The following is a 15,940-nucleotide window of genomic DNA, read 5'->3' as shown; positions in this document are numbered from 1 at the left end:
TCACTGTCCCACCTGTTTTTCTGTCACAGAGAATGCAAACCTCTGGCACTGCTTGAGAAAAGGATGAAGAAACACACATTTGTTGTACCAGCTCACTCACTCTCCTGTCTCCTCATCTGCGTCCAGGAGGGAGGAGAGAAGACGTGATGTTTGAGAGGCTGCTGCCCTATATTGTGATGAATGAGTTATGTGCGCCACAGCCACAGATATTGTTTAAACCCAACAAAGTAGATCTATTTCAAGAAAAAGAAAGATGTAAAACAGATTGCTGAATGAGCTCTGCAGCAAATTCCCATCGTCATGAGTACACTGCGTGACTGCTCTGTGCGGGAGGAGAGGACGAGGAGAGGAGGGAGGAGAGGAGAGGAGCACGAGCGGAGGGAGGAAGGATCGAGAGAAGGGGGAGGGGAGCACATTCAGCGCAGTGCAAGCTGACTGTACCAGGAGCAGCCGCGGCACTGGCAGCACCAGCCCATGCACCAGCCCCGCCACTAGCTCGAGCATCTTTGTCTGAGGTGCTGGAGGCTATCTGGCCGTAGCATCTCTGTCCTCCCTCACTCCTCTCTCTGCCTCTGGAGCACATGCGGTGCTGGCTGTCAGAGGAGAGGGAGTGAGGGGATCAGGGGAGAGGGCCACAGGAAGAGGAGTCAGGGCCCACATCACAGGAGGCTGGAGCCGCGGTGACAGCAGCACAAGCAGCACAAGCAGCAGCATCACCAGAGAGGCACCATGGCGCAAGCTGCCAAGCAGCTCCGCAAGACCAAGGACCTCGCAGAGGCCGCGGCCGCGGAGCAGCGGGAGAAGGAGGAGGAGAAGATCAAAAAGAGGAATCGATCCAGGGACCGTAGACGCAAGGTATGACTGACTGTCTCCAGAGACATCCCTCCACCTGCCGTGTCTTTTTCATGCTGCTCTCGTTCTTACTGTGATGCAGTGTTAAGATGCAGATGACAGCTTTAATGACACACTTCTTGTGTATCTGCGGCCGTGTGGGGTTCACATTGTCTTGTGCAGGTGGAGAATGCTTTGCCAAAGAAAAGACAAATATATTATGAACAGTGAAGACACGCTAAGAGGCTGATCAGGTCCAGATTTATGAAGAACATTTTGTGACAGTTCATTCCTGTGTCTTGACTTTGTCATGAACATGTTCTGCCTGTTAAGCTTTCCTCACATAGCTGTGTCTTAGATCTCGTGTGTGCTCCCATATTTTTCATTACGGGATGTAAAATGGAGGAAGATCTGGGAGATACACTTGTTGATGCACTATCACATGTTCCCTATAATTACCCTTTTAATATGAAAACACTGGTGAATGGTAGACAGACAGGAGAGTTCTCAGAGCTCCCTCCCTCCTCTGCTCTGGAGCTGTGCCTTTGGAGCACGTTTTATTTGCTTGTGCTGTCTTGCACCACTGGTGCAGCCAGTTACATGATTTTTAAAATAATTCATCATTCATCAGCTGGTGTTGGTGAATGCAAGCCTTTTAAGTAGGTTTTAGCTGTAAAAAATAAAAAAAGAAGAGTCATCTCTTGCTCAGTTTTTTAAAAGCATGCATATTTAATGTGCACAAAGCTTGACTTGCTTTCAGTTATTCTAATTTTTGTGTTGGATTTTTATTTTAACTTTTTGTTAATATTCTTATTTATTTACAGTTTTACAAGCTATTGAACTAGTCTCTAATCACATCTGTCGTGGAGCAGACAAGAAAATCAGATTCATAGTGTTTTTTTATGAAGTCTCACTCAGCAGCAGCTCTTCTTTCTCAAAGGTCGTTGACTGCTCCTGTCCAAGCTGAGATCGTATCACGTGATGAGAGAGGCTGGACAGTCATTTTAGAATGGGCAAAGAAAGCCCTGGAACACACCCCTCGTTCTGCTGAATAAGGTGCTCGAAGGCACAGAACTGCAAAAGTCTGAGCTTTAGTCTTTATGTAAAGCCTGGTGTGAACATGGGGATTCCGGCTACATTTGGCCTAGATGTTTTCAAAGATGCTTAATAAATAGCTTTTACCTTTGTGGCTGTATGGAATGGACACACAGGATGTTTACGCCAATCTTTACATGTTCTCGTTTACATGAATGACTAACAATGGCTTAATTGTGTAAAATTGTGAGGTTTTTTTTATTTACTCACTGAACTTTTTTTGGAGATTAATACAATATATATTTATGTTTTTTCAAGGCAATTAAGGCTAGAATCGTTGTTGATTGGTGGTAAGCTCTCGTAGAGATTTTCCCTCAGGCGAGTGCTTACAATAGTTGTTAGTTGTTCTACAGACGGAGTATAATGTGTGCGTAAGTGTGGTATTTCCAGTGTGTGGAGGGCTTTAGGGTTTCTATTCCACTTACGTCATCTAGTGAATACCCAACCCCAATGACCCAAGACCAAGTATTTTCTGCTTTACGTCAGTATAGAGCAAAAAGGCTACTGAACAATCTAATAACATTAATAGATGCTTGTTTGGTTTGAAGCGTTAGACTGATGATGAAAACAATACCATATGGTCATTTGTTATTTGTTTGTTATTCAGTTTTGTGAATATTAGCTACATAGAAAAATAACATTAATCAAATTGAGATCCAATCATTTCAAATTGTCAATGATTAGCTTGAGAGATCCGACCAATCCTGTCAGTTAAAGCACGTGAAGCAGACTTCAGACTTTGGAGGAATAAAGTGGTCAGTTTTTGTGTTAAATTACAGTGATTAACGCTGTGTTTTTCATGTTCAAAAAACTAATGTTGAAACCAATTTTATTTTAGACAAAACTTGATCAATCTTTCAACATGAGGAAAAACGTTGTGGTTATTATTTTTCATCTTTATCATTCTGCCGAGTCCACGAGGCACCAATGAAATGTGACCACAAAGCTCATAAATATGAGCTTCAATGGGCCGGTAAGATGATAAACTCCACTACACTATGACCTTTCATATGCAGTAAAGCCATGCACATTCAAATCTGATTTATAATAATTGAATAAATCGGTTTTCTGTTCAGTCAAGAAAAAACACTCTGCATTAAAGATGTAGAGGTTATGGGCTTGTCCCTCTGGTAAACGCCACACCCATTTAGAAAACATTTGTTGTGAAAATGATAAGATTGCAGGATTATTTCAAACTTGAGACAAACAATACTGCATATGTGTGATCTGGTGTTTTAATATGTTTTAACCCCTTTGAGTATGAAAAGAAAAATGGGGCAGAACCGAACCAAGGTCAAACAGCCCAGCCGACGAAAGCCACGGTCTATATTTACCTGGTGACTTGAATTACAGCACTACTCCGCTCTCATCCATCTCCACCACAACTGCACCAGCACCTGCTCCACCACACACCACACTGTCTGCTGCTGGCCCCGATCTGTGCATCCTCAAACAAACGCAGGGGAATCAAGAGTTGGACCTTGATGTATGATATTTATCAGACTCTTTGCACCCTTATCTTGGTCTTGTCCCGTATTTGATCTGAAGTATCAGAAGGTTTTAGATAAGAGCGATGGAGAAGATGATGAATGTTGAAATATTGCAACTTTAACTTGAGGAAGTCTGGCCTTATTTTTATTTTATGATTGAGCTCCTAATCAACAACTGTAGAAAGTGTTATTTTCTTTATCCAGAATCTGGTAAAGTAGCATTTGAATATTCTGCACCCACAACCTTGGAATAATTTCCGAAAGCTTTGGAAATAAAAGAATGGATACTAAAAGAACTGATTCCTACTGGTTAGTTTAAAGTTATGCTGAAAGTTGTGTGCTATGGTCTGTAACAGGGAACAAATTATATTTTTAAATTTGTAATCTCAATGGGACGTGAAGTGGTATAATTTATAGTTATAGTTATAATTGTGGAACGTGGCCATTCTCTCGATACTCAAGGTCACTTTGCAATTACATAACTATAAAAATACTACAGGCCGTGTGGGGAAGTGTCTTGCCCAATGACACAATAGCAGTGGGCCTAAGATAAAGCAGGATTTAACTGTCAATGACAATTACTTGAGCTACGTTTATGATTTGTTGACCGTCACAGTGCCACCATTATGTATGTTGATATTAGAGGTGCTTTGTTCAATGAGCTGTCCTTGATGTAGTCTGCTGCGGAGCCCAGTTAATCTGGAGATCCATCTCTATAGTTAGCAAGGCCGGCCCCGTGGACATGCAGAGGGAGGAGTCGCTGCCGTAAATCTATTGGCACAAAGTTTATCGTGACCCTGGGGTCATGTAGTAGGCAGTCAGAGGTGACAAATGTTACCATGGTGATTACAGTGTGTCAGGAAAGAGCCGGATCAAGAGGTGATGAGATGGATGTGTCCACGTTTCAGATTGTACCAAGTTGTACAAGTGTGTGTGACTTAAAGAGAGGAGAGGGAGTGAGCATGCTGCTCTGTGTTCATGTTGTTCAATGAACCTCTTCACTGATGTTGTAATCTATTTTAATCCCTATTGAAACAATGTTCATAATAATGGCTTTTTAGGTCTTGATAGGTTTATAATGCAAATTGAACAAATCTCTTTATGGGACTAGTAGTATTTTAGACTTGGATTGAGAACTTGATATTGAGCGGAGGCCTTAAATGTGCACTGTGTAACTTTACTGGTTGTGGCTCTACTTGTTCTATTAAGTTATATTTTTCCATTGCCAGATTGTCCCACAGTAAGGCATTACATGATCTGTCTCCATGTAAACAAGCAGGTGTGACAGGATCTATCCATCTTTCCATCTATGGAAAGGCTTTCATAAGAATGTGTGTTTTTCAACTGAAACATCCGTAAAGAGCATGGGGTTGCTCCCCCACCATAAAACTCACATCATGTACCTTAAATTATACACTAATCATACACATATTGGCTGTGCTCATAGTGTGCTTGCCGGTGGTGCAGTGGTTAAGGGCGTTGCATAGGTGTGGTTGCCACCACCAGCACCACGGTGTTGGGAATTAGATTACTGGCCTCGATCAGGAAGTAGTGTAATCCCTGAAGATTCACGAGATTATTTGGTTAGTCGTGATTACTCCAAATATCAAAATATATAAAGTAGATATAACCCTTGAAGCAAAAAAAAAAAATCTATTCCCCAAAAAAAGATAAACCTAAATGTAAAGTGCTTTTTTATCTGGCAGTTTATTAACTGTATCAATCATAAAGTTCATAAAACTGGACACACTCAAGAGGAATGTAATCTATTAGGAAGTGAGAATGAAAGTGAATGAAGGATTTCTCTGTTGGTGTCAAATCATGAATAACACAAACATTGTATATTGTTACATCCCTAGTTGCATGTGTGACTTATAACTTAACTATCAACATAAAAAATATTTCTCTAATGGGTTGATTTAGCACATTAGGAGTGTGCCAGCGCTTTCTAAAAATCATTAGCGGAAGAGGGAAACAGACACCGGCTGGCACTCTGCCCTACACTGGGATATGCGCCATCACACACAGACCTGAGCATGGAATTATGTAATGGAATTAGAGCTTCTCAAGGTCTGAAGACTTGGTGTGATCCACATCAGCCCACTAATGCACCGAGGCACGCCCTGACGCCAACACTTCCATGTGCTAAGCTAAAGACTTTCACAACATGTTAGCTAATGGCCAATATGTGAGGGAGAAAATTAGGTTTCTGTGTGAAGAACCATTAGAAGGACTCCCTATAGCAGAGGAATCCATCAGTGTCCACATTTGTTTTTATTATAATTCAGAGGCTCATGATTGAATTGCAATTGTCTGAACAACAACTATAAAACAGCTGGAGCAGTATTTTATTCATTATTTATATGTAAAGCCGACTTTATATCTCTTTAAAATGTTCCCTCATCGTCAGTTTACTCAGAGTTGTATTTTGATTGATTTATGCATGTTTGAGTGATCCTGTCCTGCACTCGGGACTTGAGAAAACAGAAAATGTCCGTTTTCACCTGCCCCCTATCTCTGCCCACAGCTACGTACTTAGTTAGATTCAAGGTCAAACCTGTAGGATTTAAAAATGTTACATAGACAATAAAAATGCATAAAGCCAGTATTAAAAGACTTTCTCATTGCTGCTTAAAGGTTAAAGTAGATCCAAATAGTTACCATTGAAATATTGATATATTGACTTTTTAGCGATAAAAAGACATAAATACTGGAAAAACTAAAAAGAAAAAACATTGGAAGAATTTAGAAGAGGATTTTGGTTAAGCAGTTTCCACTGAGCATGGACAATTTGTGTATTTTTTTTTATTTGAAATTAGTTGCATGTTTTTTTTTTTTTTTTTACTTTTACATCTGTGTTTTGAATGTTGGATCCAAAATATTAGGTGTAAATCAACAGATGCTTTAGTCAATGGAAAAAGCCTCGATACAAATGCACTTAGCTGGAAAATTCACACTTATAAATAAGTACTGCTTTGCTTATTCAATTTTTAAAGGCGCATGGATAAGAGTGTAGTCTATGTTTGTTCCTCCTCCATGCTCTGGATGCTTTTCTCAATGAGCTCCATCTGTCACTGTTACATCTACACTTCTACTCTCATTTCTCACCACTTCAGTATTTCCCAGCAATGCTGTTTTTGATTTAAAAGAGCAAAGTAAAGGTAAATTCATGTGGCCTGCAGCACACAATAGAGAAGGTGCTTGAAAGCGTTTTGATCAATACAACAAACCACTTCCACAGTATGAAGTCCCTCTTGTAAAAGCCTGTCATATCAGCCTATATTGAGAGACAATCCATTAATTTGCCGTTTCGAATCCCGGACCTGCTGAAGTCACTTCAGCATGCAGAGGCTCACTCTTCACTCTTGCCTCAAGCATCGTGAGCCACAAACCAGGATGCAAACAATAAAGATAAGCAACCAAAATGTTCTTGTGTAAATAAGATATTTGAAAATGTATTACGGCCTTGTTCACACTGCTGCGTCAAAGCGTCCAGTGTACATTCACAGTCTATGTGCACGCGTGTCCTGGGCATCCAGCGTTTTTGCGATGCGTTCTTAGCGTTTTTGCAGCGCAAATCCTGCATTTTGAGTGTTGGCCGCGGACGCCCTGGACGTGCATCCAAGGCGGCCAGAGCCACTTTCTCAATCTGGTCTGTCATCAGACGAAGAGAACAGCAAAACCGGGAAACAAAACAACTCCTCCACTGCGCATGTCCGCTGGACGCCTTGCACGGGTGTCCAGGGTGTCCTGGACATCTGCCTTCAAATGTACACGCGTCCAACTCGGGCATCCCGCACGAACGCAGCTTTACAGAAGTGCTTGTCATATTTTCTCAGTCATTTTTCCAGAGTCATAGCTTCTGCTTATAATTGATTGAGTTTAAGAGACATGATGTTACAGCTATTGCTTTACCATAATGTCATACTGACCACAGGCTATTGATTTAGTATGGATTGTTGCTGTTTGTGCATCAGATTTTAAATTTGACTGATGAGTAAAAAATAGAAGTAGAAGTGCAAACAGGCTAAAGATGTGTCTTTATGTTTACACAATCATTGCACAAATTATTTTATAACTCAGATAAATACATTCTGCTACATTCTGTCACCAAAGTTAATTTGTGATTTGTAATAGATTTGTGGGCCTAGTGGTCAATGCATTACCAATATCGGTATCTGCACATATCCGTTATTGGGCTCAGCTTTAAATATCCATATCGAACCATCCCTAATTTGTTTGTTGTCTTTTTGTCCCCTTATTGGTTGTTTTCAGAAATGTGCAATGTGATAATGTGAAAATAATGATCTACAGTTGAACTCTTTGTAGCTCTTTGTAGCCCTATTATGCGCTTTTAAAAAAGGAATTAGACCACATATTTATGAATGGGCTCCACCATGTTTGTTGTGTGATTACTTTATTGTCTGATGCTGCTCTAAAAAATGTCTCTGGATGGATAAATGAAGTAAATAAATTATAAATCAGAATATGAATGTATTACACTAAATAAATAAAAAAGAATATGTCAAGTAGGACTCAGTTCAAATAGATTCAACTTTCAGCAAACAAATTGATATAAAATGTTGTAAAATGTAAATACAACAACAATAAATTCACAAATGCTTAACCTGATCATTTCTATTGGTGGCATGGCTTGACCCTTGAACTTGCTATGTTACAAAAAAACCTGTATTTTAGGATATGCCCCCATCTTTTTTTAAAATATTATTGGCCAAGCATGATGTGATGTCATCTGAAACCCAGCTGTAGGAAAATGGGCCCTTTGCAATTCACCCATTCTTCAAATCAGTAAAGAGGGGCTTTCAAATTGTAAAGAAAAATCCGATTTGGGACATTTCAAACAAGATTTTGCTCCGCTTAACATTAAGTTTCTTTGTTTTCTTTTCTTTTTAATCAATTCTTGCATGACTTGTGCCTTGTACTGGAAACGCTTTACAGTTGGCTTAAATGGCATGGAATGAGGTTTTAACCCAATCAGTCATCAGAAGTCTTATGATGATTGCTTTAGTCTTAGCAGAAGCCGGATTAATGACAGAGGAGTTAAATGACTTGGAGCACACTGTAATGACTTCCCTGGTGAAACGTGTTTGGCGTCGCTGCTTTGTCGCTGCTCTTTTGTTTACTTCCTGGTCGTCTTTATTACCAAAGTCACAAGAACATGGACAAGAGCCAGTGACTTAATTACACCCGCCGTTAACATCTCTTATCAGCCCAGTCATGCACTCACTGCCCCGGCATAAGCCTCATTCACGGCTCTGATGGCCAGCTCAAATTAGAGACGGGACGTTTATGTGATGATATCATGAAGATGAAGGACAGGCATAGGACACTGCACGCCACAAGGACAAAAGTACAGTGTCCTCCTCTATTTTTGCTACACTGATAAAAACTGTGACGATGTTGTTTTAGTTTGTGTTGTGTTTCAGAGACCTTTTGACCCCAAGAACCAATAAAAATGAGCAGATTTTCAATGGTAATGTTTTAGAGCATGTTTGGTGTTGTCCAAAAGGTTCTTCACTGAACTTAAGTACAAGATATAGCAGCAGATATGAACAAAAAATTATCTTTTCTCACTAAAGGCTGACTTGGTATTTCCAGTCATTTGTATGTTGATTAACATTCTTAGCATTTAAGCTTAGTACTTAAGTACCGGTAAACTTTATTTGTCGAGCGCTTATATTTATAGTCACAAAGTGCTTCATAGTCATAAAAGACAATATTATCTACAACTAAAATACAATCCATTTTAGCAATAGATTTTTATTCAATATTTTGTTTTTGTGATTTCATCACTGAGTATGGTTTGGATATGTACTTATCCAAACTATTATTAAAATACATAAATAATCATATGTTTTGTTCTTGCTTTAGGTTTTTTTTTTTGACTAAAACGATCAGCATTTTGTATCTGCCGTCTTTGCTCATATTTGTAAAGCGTGCCAATATTATGGGAGGCACTGTATGTTTGTTTCACGCTGTGTCTATTTTTATCTTTGTTAAACATTGTGCCAAGTGTTTGTGGTTGGACGATAATGATTCATGGAGCCTGACTCATCGACTCAAGACAAAGTGTCCGGCTGACACAGGGTGATTGGGGTTACACTTTGGTCCCTGCACCTCTGCTCCCACGGGAAAGCCCAAGGTGAGGCGAAAAACATCCGTCTGTGTTGAATATTCACATGGCATGCATAATCAGATCATGTCTTTAATCCAGGAGCTCAGGTTCTCTCTGCATCATCACTATGCGCGCCTGTAACGGGCTAAACAGGTCGCTACGTTTAACCAGACCTATCAGGAAATCAATGCAGATGATTGATTACAGTGCAAACTGAGCGATGGCGTTATCATCATTAGCATTAATCAGATGAGTAGGTGTTAGTTTGTTGAAGCTGGATCCCATCACCCGCTCCTTGCCTTCAGAATTTAACCAATTCTCACTCATTATTTTTGCATGCAAATTTTGAACTAAATACAATATAGGCCTATACAATATAAAAAGTGTTAATTACTGTGTGGAGCTTTCCATATATATATAGACTAACTCCTTTAAACTGAAATACAATCAAATTTGTATTACTTTTATTTATTTTTTTATATGCCTGAGCATTATATATGCCTTTTTTAACTTTGAAAAATATAATAATCCCCCATATTTTCACACAGTAATTTGTGACACTTATTATGGCAACAATAGTAAATAGAAAATATAATGAGTGGGACAAGACATAACATTATGATTTAATCTATAATGCATTGAATCAATAATATTTTTGTCCATGTGTTTCCAATTTATTGTTGATATTTAATGGAGAAAGAAAACATTATTTGTACACCAAATTCATATTATTTTAACACACTACACTATTTCAGCAATCTAATGAATTGAACTGAAGTGGCATGCAGAATATTGGATTAAAACATAAAGGCAAGGCAAGTAATTCAAAGTGCTTTACTTTAACATTGCTCATGTGGGATGTGAGATATGAAACACAAATACTGTATTATAAGCAGTTGTTCTGTACTACGGTCTTGTTTCAGTGTCAATGAGAAGAAACTATGCCCACGATCATTGGCCGAATGATGAATAGTATTGATGGCCCTCTAAAGCGAGTGGCTCTCTCAGCAAACGCAGTGTGTCAGCGTGTCTGGGCCTTATTTTGAGCTCTCCCTGGTGCATAGGAGTCGTTATAGCCCGGGCTTTAGACTTATCATTGTACATCACATGACACCTGTTCCGCTGGCACTCAGCCGAGTTCACCTGCAGCCGAGTTTGAAGAAAGGTTACTCTAATTTGTGCAGCGAAATGACGGGTGTTCCATATTCCCCCTGGTTATTTTCCGTGTTGTCGGCTACATTGTTACTCTTTGATTGGAGCGTGATTTTAGACAGATGCATTACAAATTCTTACATCACGTCTGAGAACATGTTTGTCGCTTAAGATTGCTGTTTTTGCATTGACCTACTTACTCTGTTAGATATGACAAGGAGCTCTTTAGCTCCTTTTTTTCTTATACATCTCAAATCTAGGACTACACAGTATTTTCCTATCAATAATGCAGTAGTCGGATTACTTGGGAATGCTTTTTTCTGTCCATACACACATAACACTTCAATTACAGCACATTAGTCGAATTTCAAACTCGATGCTAAGCTGATTTTGATACTAAAAGGATCATATTTTTTATGTCAAAGTTTTAGAAAAGAAAAAACTGACATTTTCAGCAAAAAAAATTCTACTTTCTTTATTAAACATTGTGGTCTTATACTAGTACTAATAAAGCTCACATTTTTGTGTCATAAATGTATATTTAGTACTCAAATTTAGTGCTCAAATGAATATCTAGTTTCGATACTATAGTATTTATACGTACTTTGACAACCCTAAAATACACACAGATATAAACTTTGATTTACAAGTATTTTAACTTGCAGATTTACCATTGGAATTCACTTTATAGTCCCCTTGATAAGAGCGTGTCTACTGGGTCTTAAAAGTTATCAATTCAGTTGAAATTAAGGTATGAGTCTTATCTTATTTATTTAGTTTTCGTGTGAAGATTTTCATTTGAAAAACAAATCATTTGATTTATTTCACAGCCCTATTGATACTTGTTTCCTTTAGTTGAATTATTATCTCTAGTTTTTCTTTCCTGACTTACAAGGGCAGTGTTCTTTTGCTTTTAATAATCAAGCACATAAAATCTAGTTAAATGTTCAATTTGGTCTTAATTTTTTAAAAAGAGAACAAAAAAAGTCTTTAAAATGTATTCAATTTGACTTCAGGCTCCCTGCATACTGTATATCCTGATATAAATACATCTAATCTTGGTCCTTTTACACATCTTTTGTTTGGCGTGTGGGGATGATGTTTCCTCAAAATCAGCCTCTCTGCGTTAACCCTTTCAAGGACCTTGCGGCTCAACCCTGACCCTCCCATCAGGAATTTGTCCATCTGATGAATAGCGTTCCTGCGGCAGAAACGCCCAGTCGAACCTCCACAGAATTCACAATTGCTGGTGGTATCGAGCTGCTCCTGGGAGTGGTCGGCCGAAACGGACGCACCATAATGACACTGCGAGGCTTCCAACAACACCATATGGACTAAGTCAGTGTTATAGTTATTTTAAGAAACTGCCCATGTCCCAAAAGTGAACACTAGGGTACGACTGACCCTCTTTTTGCATCAGTATTTGTCCTTTACTCCTCGTCGTTTCCTCCTGTGTCCCTCTTGGCCCCGCCCCTCTCTCAGCGTGTCATATGCTAGCATGACTCCGCTCCCGCCGAGTGATTAGTGATGACCCGCTGTCAGTAACACAGACAGCTCAGTAGGACTGGCTCAACAACTATGTCACAACATATACACGCTACATATCGCTTTAAAAACCCTTCTCCTCTGGCGGGTGAGCATTCTGTATCACTTTAAAAGGGACTCATTATGCAAAATGAGCATTAATGAGCTTTTTAAACCTTGTTCCATCATCATTATCTTACTCAAGGTTGTATGTTGATTGATTGATTGATTGATTCATGCGTGTTTGAGTAATCCCATGTTGCACTGCATTTGGGGCTTGAGTTTTAACCTACCCCCTATCTCCGCCCACATCACTTTGTTGCAATTATTAGAAAAATTCAAGCTCCGAGTGATACTTATGATTCAAAATGTCACTGTTTTCAAAAATAAAAACATCTGAACGCTGTTGCTTGCAATTGCGAAACTATACCATTATTTCCATTATTCAATATGTAATACTTTAAAAAATACATAATATATCGTCTTTAAAAGTTACCAGTGTGAATTATATTATGTTAATATGGTCAGATCTTTCCAAACAGTTACCTTTCTCTGGGATTAAAGGTTTCTTAACTAACGAGGCACCAATCTTTTTCATACTTGATTGATTAGTACTGTCAAGAGTTGCAGAGCACACTTAAAGTACATGCTTATTTATCCTCAAAACACCAATCATTTACAACAAAACTAATCCAAATATGTTATGTAGCTGACAAATATTCTTCAGGTAACATCAAGTTCAATCATTATGAGAACCTAGTACAAGCATCGGCCCACAGTCTTAACGCTAACTTGGATAATGTGGTTGGGATGTGAATAGAACGGTGTAAGAAACATGATAGAACGTGTTATAATGAAATAACACGAGTACTTTAATTGCTTCGTTGGTTGACCACTGTGTGCTTGTTTGCGATTTCTACAAACCCAAGGATTGAAAAGATGTTCAGACTGTTGGAAAGAGGTAGGAAAATGGCATGTTTGCTACAAGAACAGACTTCTATTGACCGATGCTGGTGTGGTGACCTTGTGGCGTTCTGCGGTGCGAGCGCTGCACTCCATTCTGTGGCTAAAGCGATGACACATGCATCTTGTGTGACTTTATGTCCTGCAGTGAGGAGCATATGTCAGCCTCAGTCAGGCTCGTGGGCCGTTGGTTTGACGAAGGCTCAGATACATTCATGGCTCTATGGGTGTGGCTGCTTCGCTAAAAAAGACATAATAGATTAGGTTAAAAGACTTGATAGTATTCTTGATAGTAACCTCAATCTGCGTATAGCTTTGACTTGATTTATATGACTGACTTCGACTATTTTACCTGTTTCAGTAGTAATTTAGCCCCAATTATGTGGCCAATTCGTTAAGAAAATTACACTGTACTCGACTACTTTTTAATTTTCTACTTTTTTTTAATGGTTTTCTCTTCTTATTGCTTATTTTGTTACTCTTGCAACCAATCAAATGTCATGACACGTTCAATATTATGTCAACTAAGATAATAAACTTCATTTAGACTCCATTTAGATACAAAAGATCAACGTTCAATACAATACAGTTTTCTTTCTTTGTTTTAAAAAGAGCTTTTCTGGTCCGAATGCTTTATTTGACAGGACAGATATAGCGTGGAAAGAGAGGTAGAGACATTCGGCAAATAGTCGGTGCAATGAACCACTGCACCACCAGCGGGCACTCAATATCACTATGAACGTCATACCTTTAATTTAAGCCACCCTTTTTTTAGACAATAGAAGGTCATTTAATAGATGTTTTTCTAATAGTTCTAAAATTTGGTAATAGATCAAGATCTTATTTAAACTCTTCTGGAAACGCCCAATTTTTTCACCAACAATACGTATTCAAATGAGTATCCAGTTTCGATACTAAATGAAGAATCCATTAGTATCTGTTTTCTGGAAACCCAACCGAGCCTGGACGTGTATTTGTTGCAGTACAGCGCCTCTGCTCTGGCACTGTCTATGCAGTGCTCCTGATTTATGACACAGCAGATTTGGCAGTCAGTCAGTCAGGAGCGGGACGGGGCAGCACTCCCCTGCGGACCACCACGCCCCTCTGCACATTTATCTGCTCCTCCTCGGCCGTGAACACGCATCCTGACACTGAACACCAGCTTTACATATATCAACCCGGTCATACTTTAAACTTCAGACGTGAGAGAATGACTTGGATTTAAGGGCAACTATTTAAAGACCGGAGAGCTAGAAAAATACTATCACTGATGTTAGTATAGCTTGTTTTTCTTCTATTTCATTTAGAGAGGAGCAGCATTACCTGTGGTGTGTGTGGTTTATGTTAAATGTGACCGTGGAACTCAACTCAAAACCATTTTAATCCACCATTGTGTGGTATGTATTTGCTTTTGTGAACACAATGATGTCTGTAGTGTATTTATTGTGGACCGAAAAAGTGAATGAGCCAAGAAGACTTATAAATAATTGATAATCATTTGACAAGGCACATTTCTTCTACATTTAAATATCGTACTTTCTCCTAAACATAAGGCACGCTGTTGAATACAGTTCCAATATTTATAGCTTGTTCTAATATTTATAGCTAGGGATGTCAAGATTATTCAGTTAATCAACAAACGTGATTATTCAGGTCACAATATAATTGTAAGAACTAAAGAAAATAATAATTGTGACAATTTTGAAGCAAAATTAAGTATTTTCAATTCAAACTTTAGTCCAAAAGTACACCTACATGTAAAGTACTTTTTATCTGTCTGTTTTTGTCAAATTAACGTTATTTTGCCATTCATTAATTTAGATTTTATGAAGGTGGTCACAAACTTCGGGGCCTGGCCGGGCACAGCCCGAAAGAGCGACGTGGGGCCGCCCTCCCGTGGGCCCATCACCCGCAGGAGGATCCATAAGGGGCCGGTGCAGAAAGATCTGGGCGGCAGTCGACGGCAGGGGCCTCGGCGACCAGATCTCCAGACACAGAGACTAACTCTGGGGACATGGAATGTCACCTCGCTGGGGGGGAAAGAGCCTGAGCTTGTGCGGGAGGTTGAGCGATACCGACTAGATATAGTCGGCCTCACCTCCACGCACAGTTTGGGCTCTGGAACCATCTCCTCGAGAGGGGCTGGACGCTCCACTTCTCTGGTGTTGCCCGCGGGGAGAGGCGGCGGGCTGGTGTGGGCTTGCTTATAGCCCCTCAGCTCAGCCGCCACGTGTTGGAGTTTACCCCGGTGAATGAGAGGGTGGCGTCCCTCCGCCTTCGGGTGGGGGACAGGTCTCTCGCTGGTGTGGCGGCCTACGGGCCGAACAGCAGTGCAGAGTACCCGGCCTTCTTGGAGTCCTTGGGAAGAGTACTGGACAGTGCACCGACCGGGGACTCCGTTGTTCTACTGGGGGACTTCAACGCCCACGTGGGCAATGACAGTGACACCTGGGGAGGGGTGATCGGGAAGAACGGTTTCCCCGATCTGAACCCGAGCGGTGTTCAGTTATTGGACTTCTGTGCTAGCCACGGATTGTCCATAACGAACACCATGTTCAAGCACAAGGGTGTCCATCAGTGCACGTGGCACCAGGACACCCTAGGCCGGAGGTCAATGATCAACTTTGTTGTCGAGTCATCTGACCTCCGGCCGCGTGTCTTGGACACTCGGGTGAAGAGAGGGGCAGAGTTGTCAACCGATCACCACCTGGTGGTGAGTTGGATCCGCTGGCGGAGGAGGAAGCCGGAC

General features: G+C 40.1%; 1 protein-coding gene across 2 annotated transcripts in view; it reads left to right on the top strand.

Annotated features, from left to right (window-relative positions):
• The first annotated feature begins 414 nt into the window (after positions 1–414).
• The window catches only part of ank1b (ankyrin 1, erythrocytic b), a 73,449-nt gene continuing 57,923 nt past the window's right edge, over positions 415–15,940 (top strand). Inside the window, exon 1 of one of the 2 annotated variants that reach the window (XM_072455247.1) lies at positions 415–855. In XM_072455247.1, coding sequence (XP_072311348.1) covers positions 730–855 — 126 coding nt within the window. In that variant the 5' untranslated portion in view covers positions 415–729. The remainder of the gene's footprint in view (positions 856–15,940) is intronic. The other variant, XM_072455248.1, reaches the window with a different exon arrangement.

The sequence above is a fragment of the Eucyclogobius newberryi genome, unplaced genomic scaffold (assembly GCF_026437365.1).
Source record: "Eucyclogobius newberryi isolate DKJ021-1_F unplaced genomic scaffold, fEucNew1.0.hap1 SCAF_2, whole genome shotgun sequence".
Taxonomy (NCBI): domain Eukaryota; kingdom Metazoa; phylum Chordata; class Actinopteri; order Gobiiformes; family Gobiidae; genus Eucyclogobius; species Eucyclogobius newberryi.
This window is presented reverse-complemented; position numbering and strand designations above follow the sequence as displayed.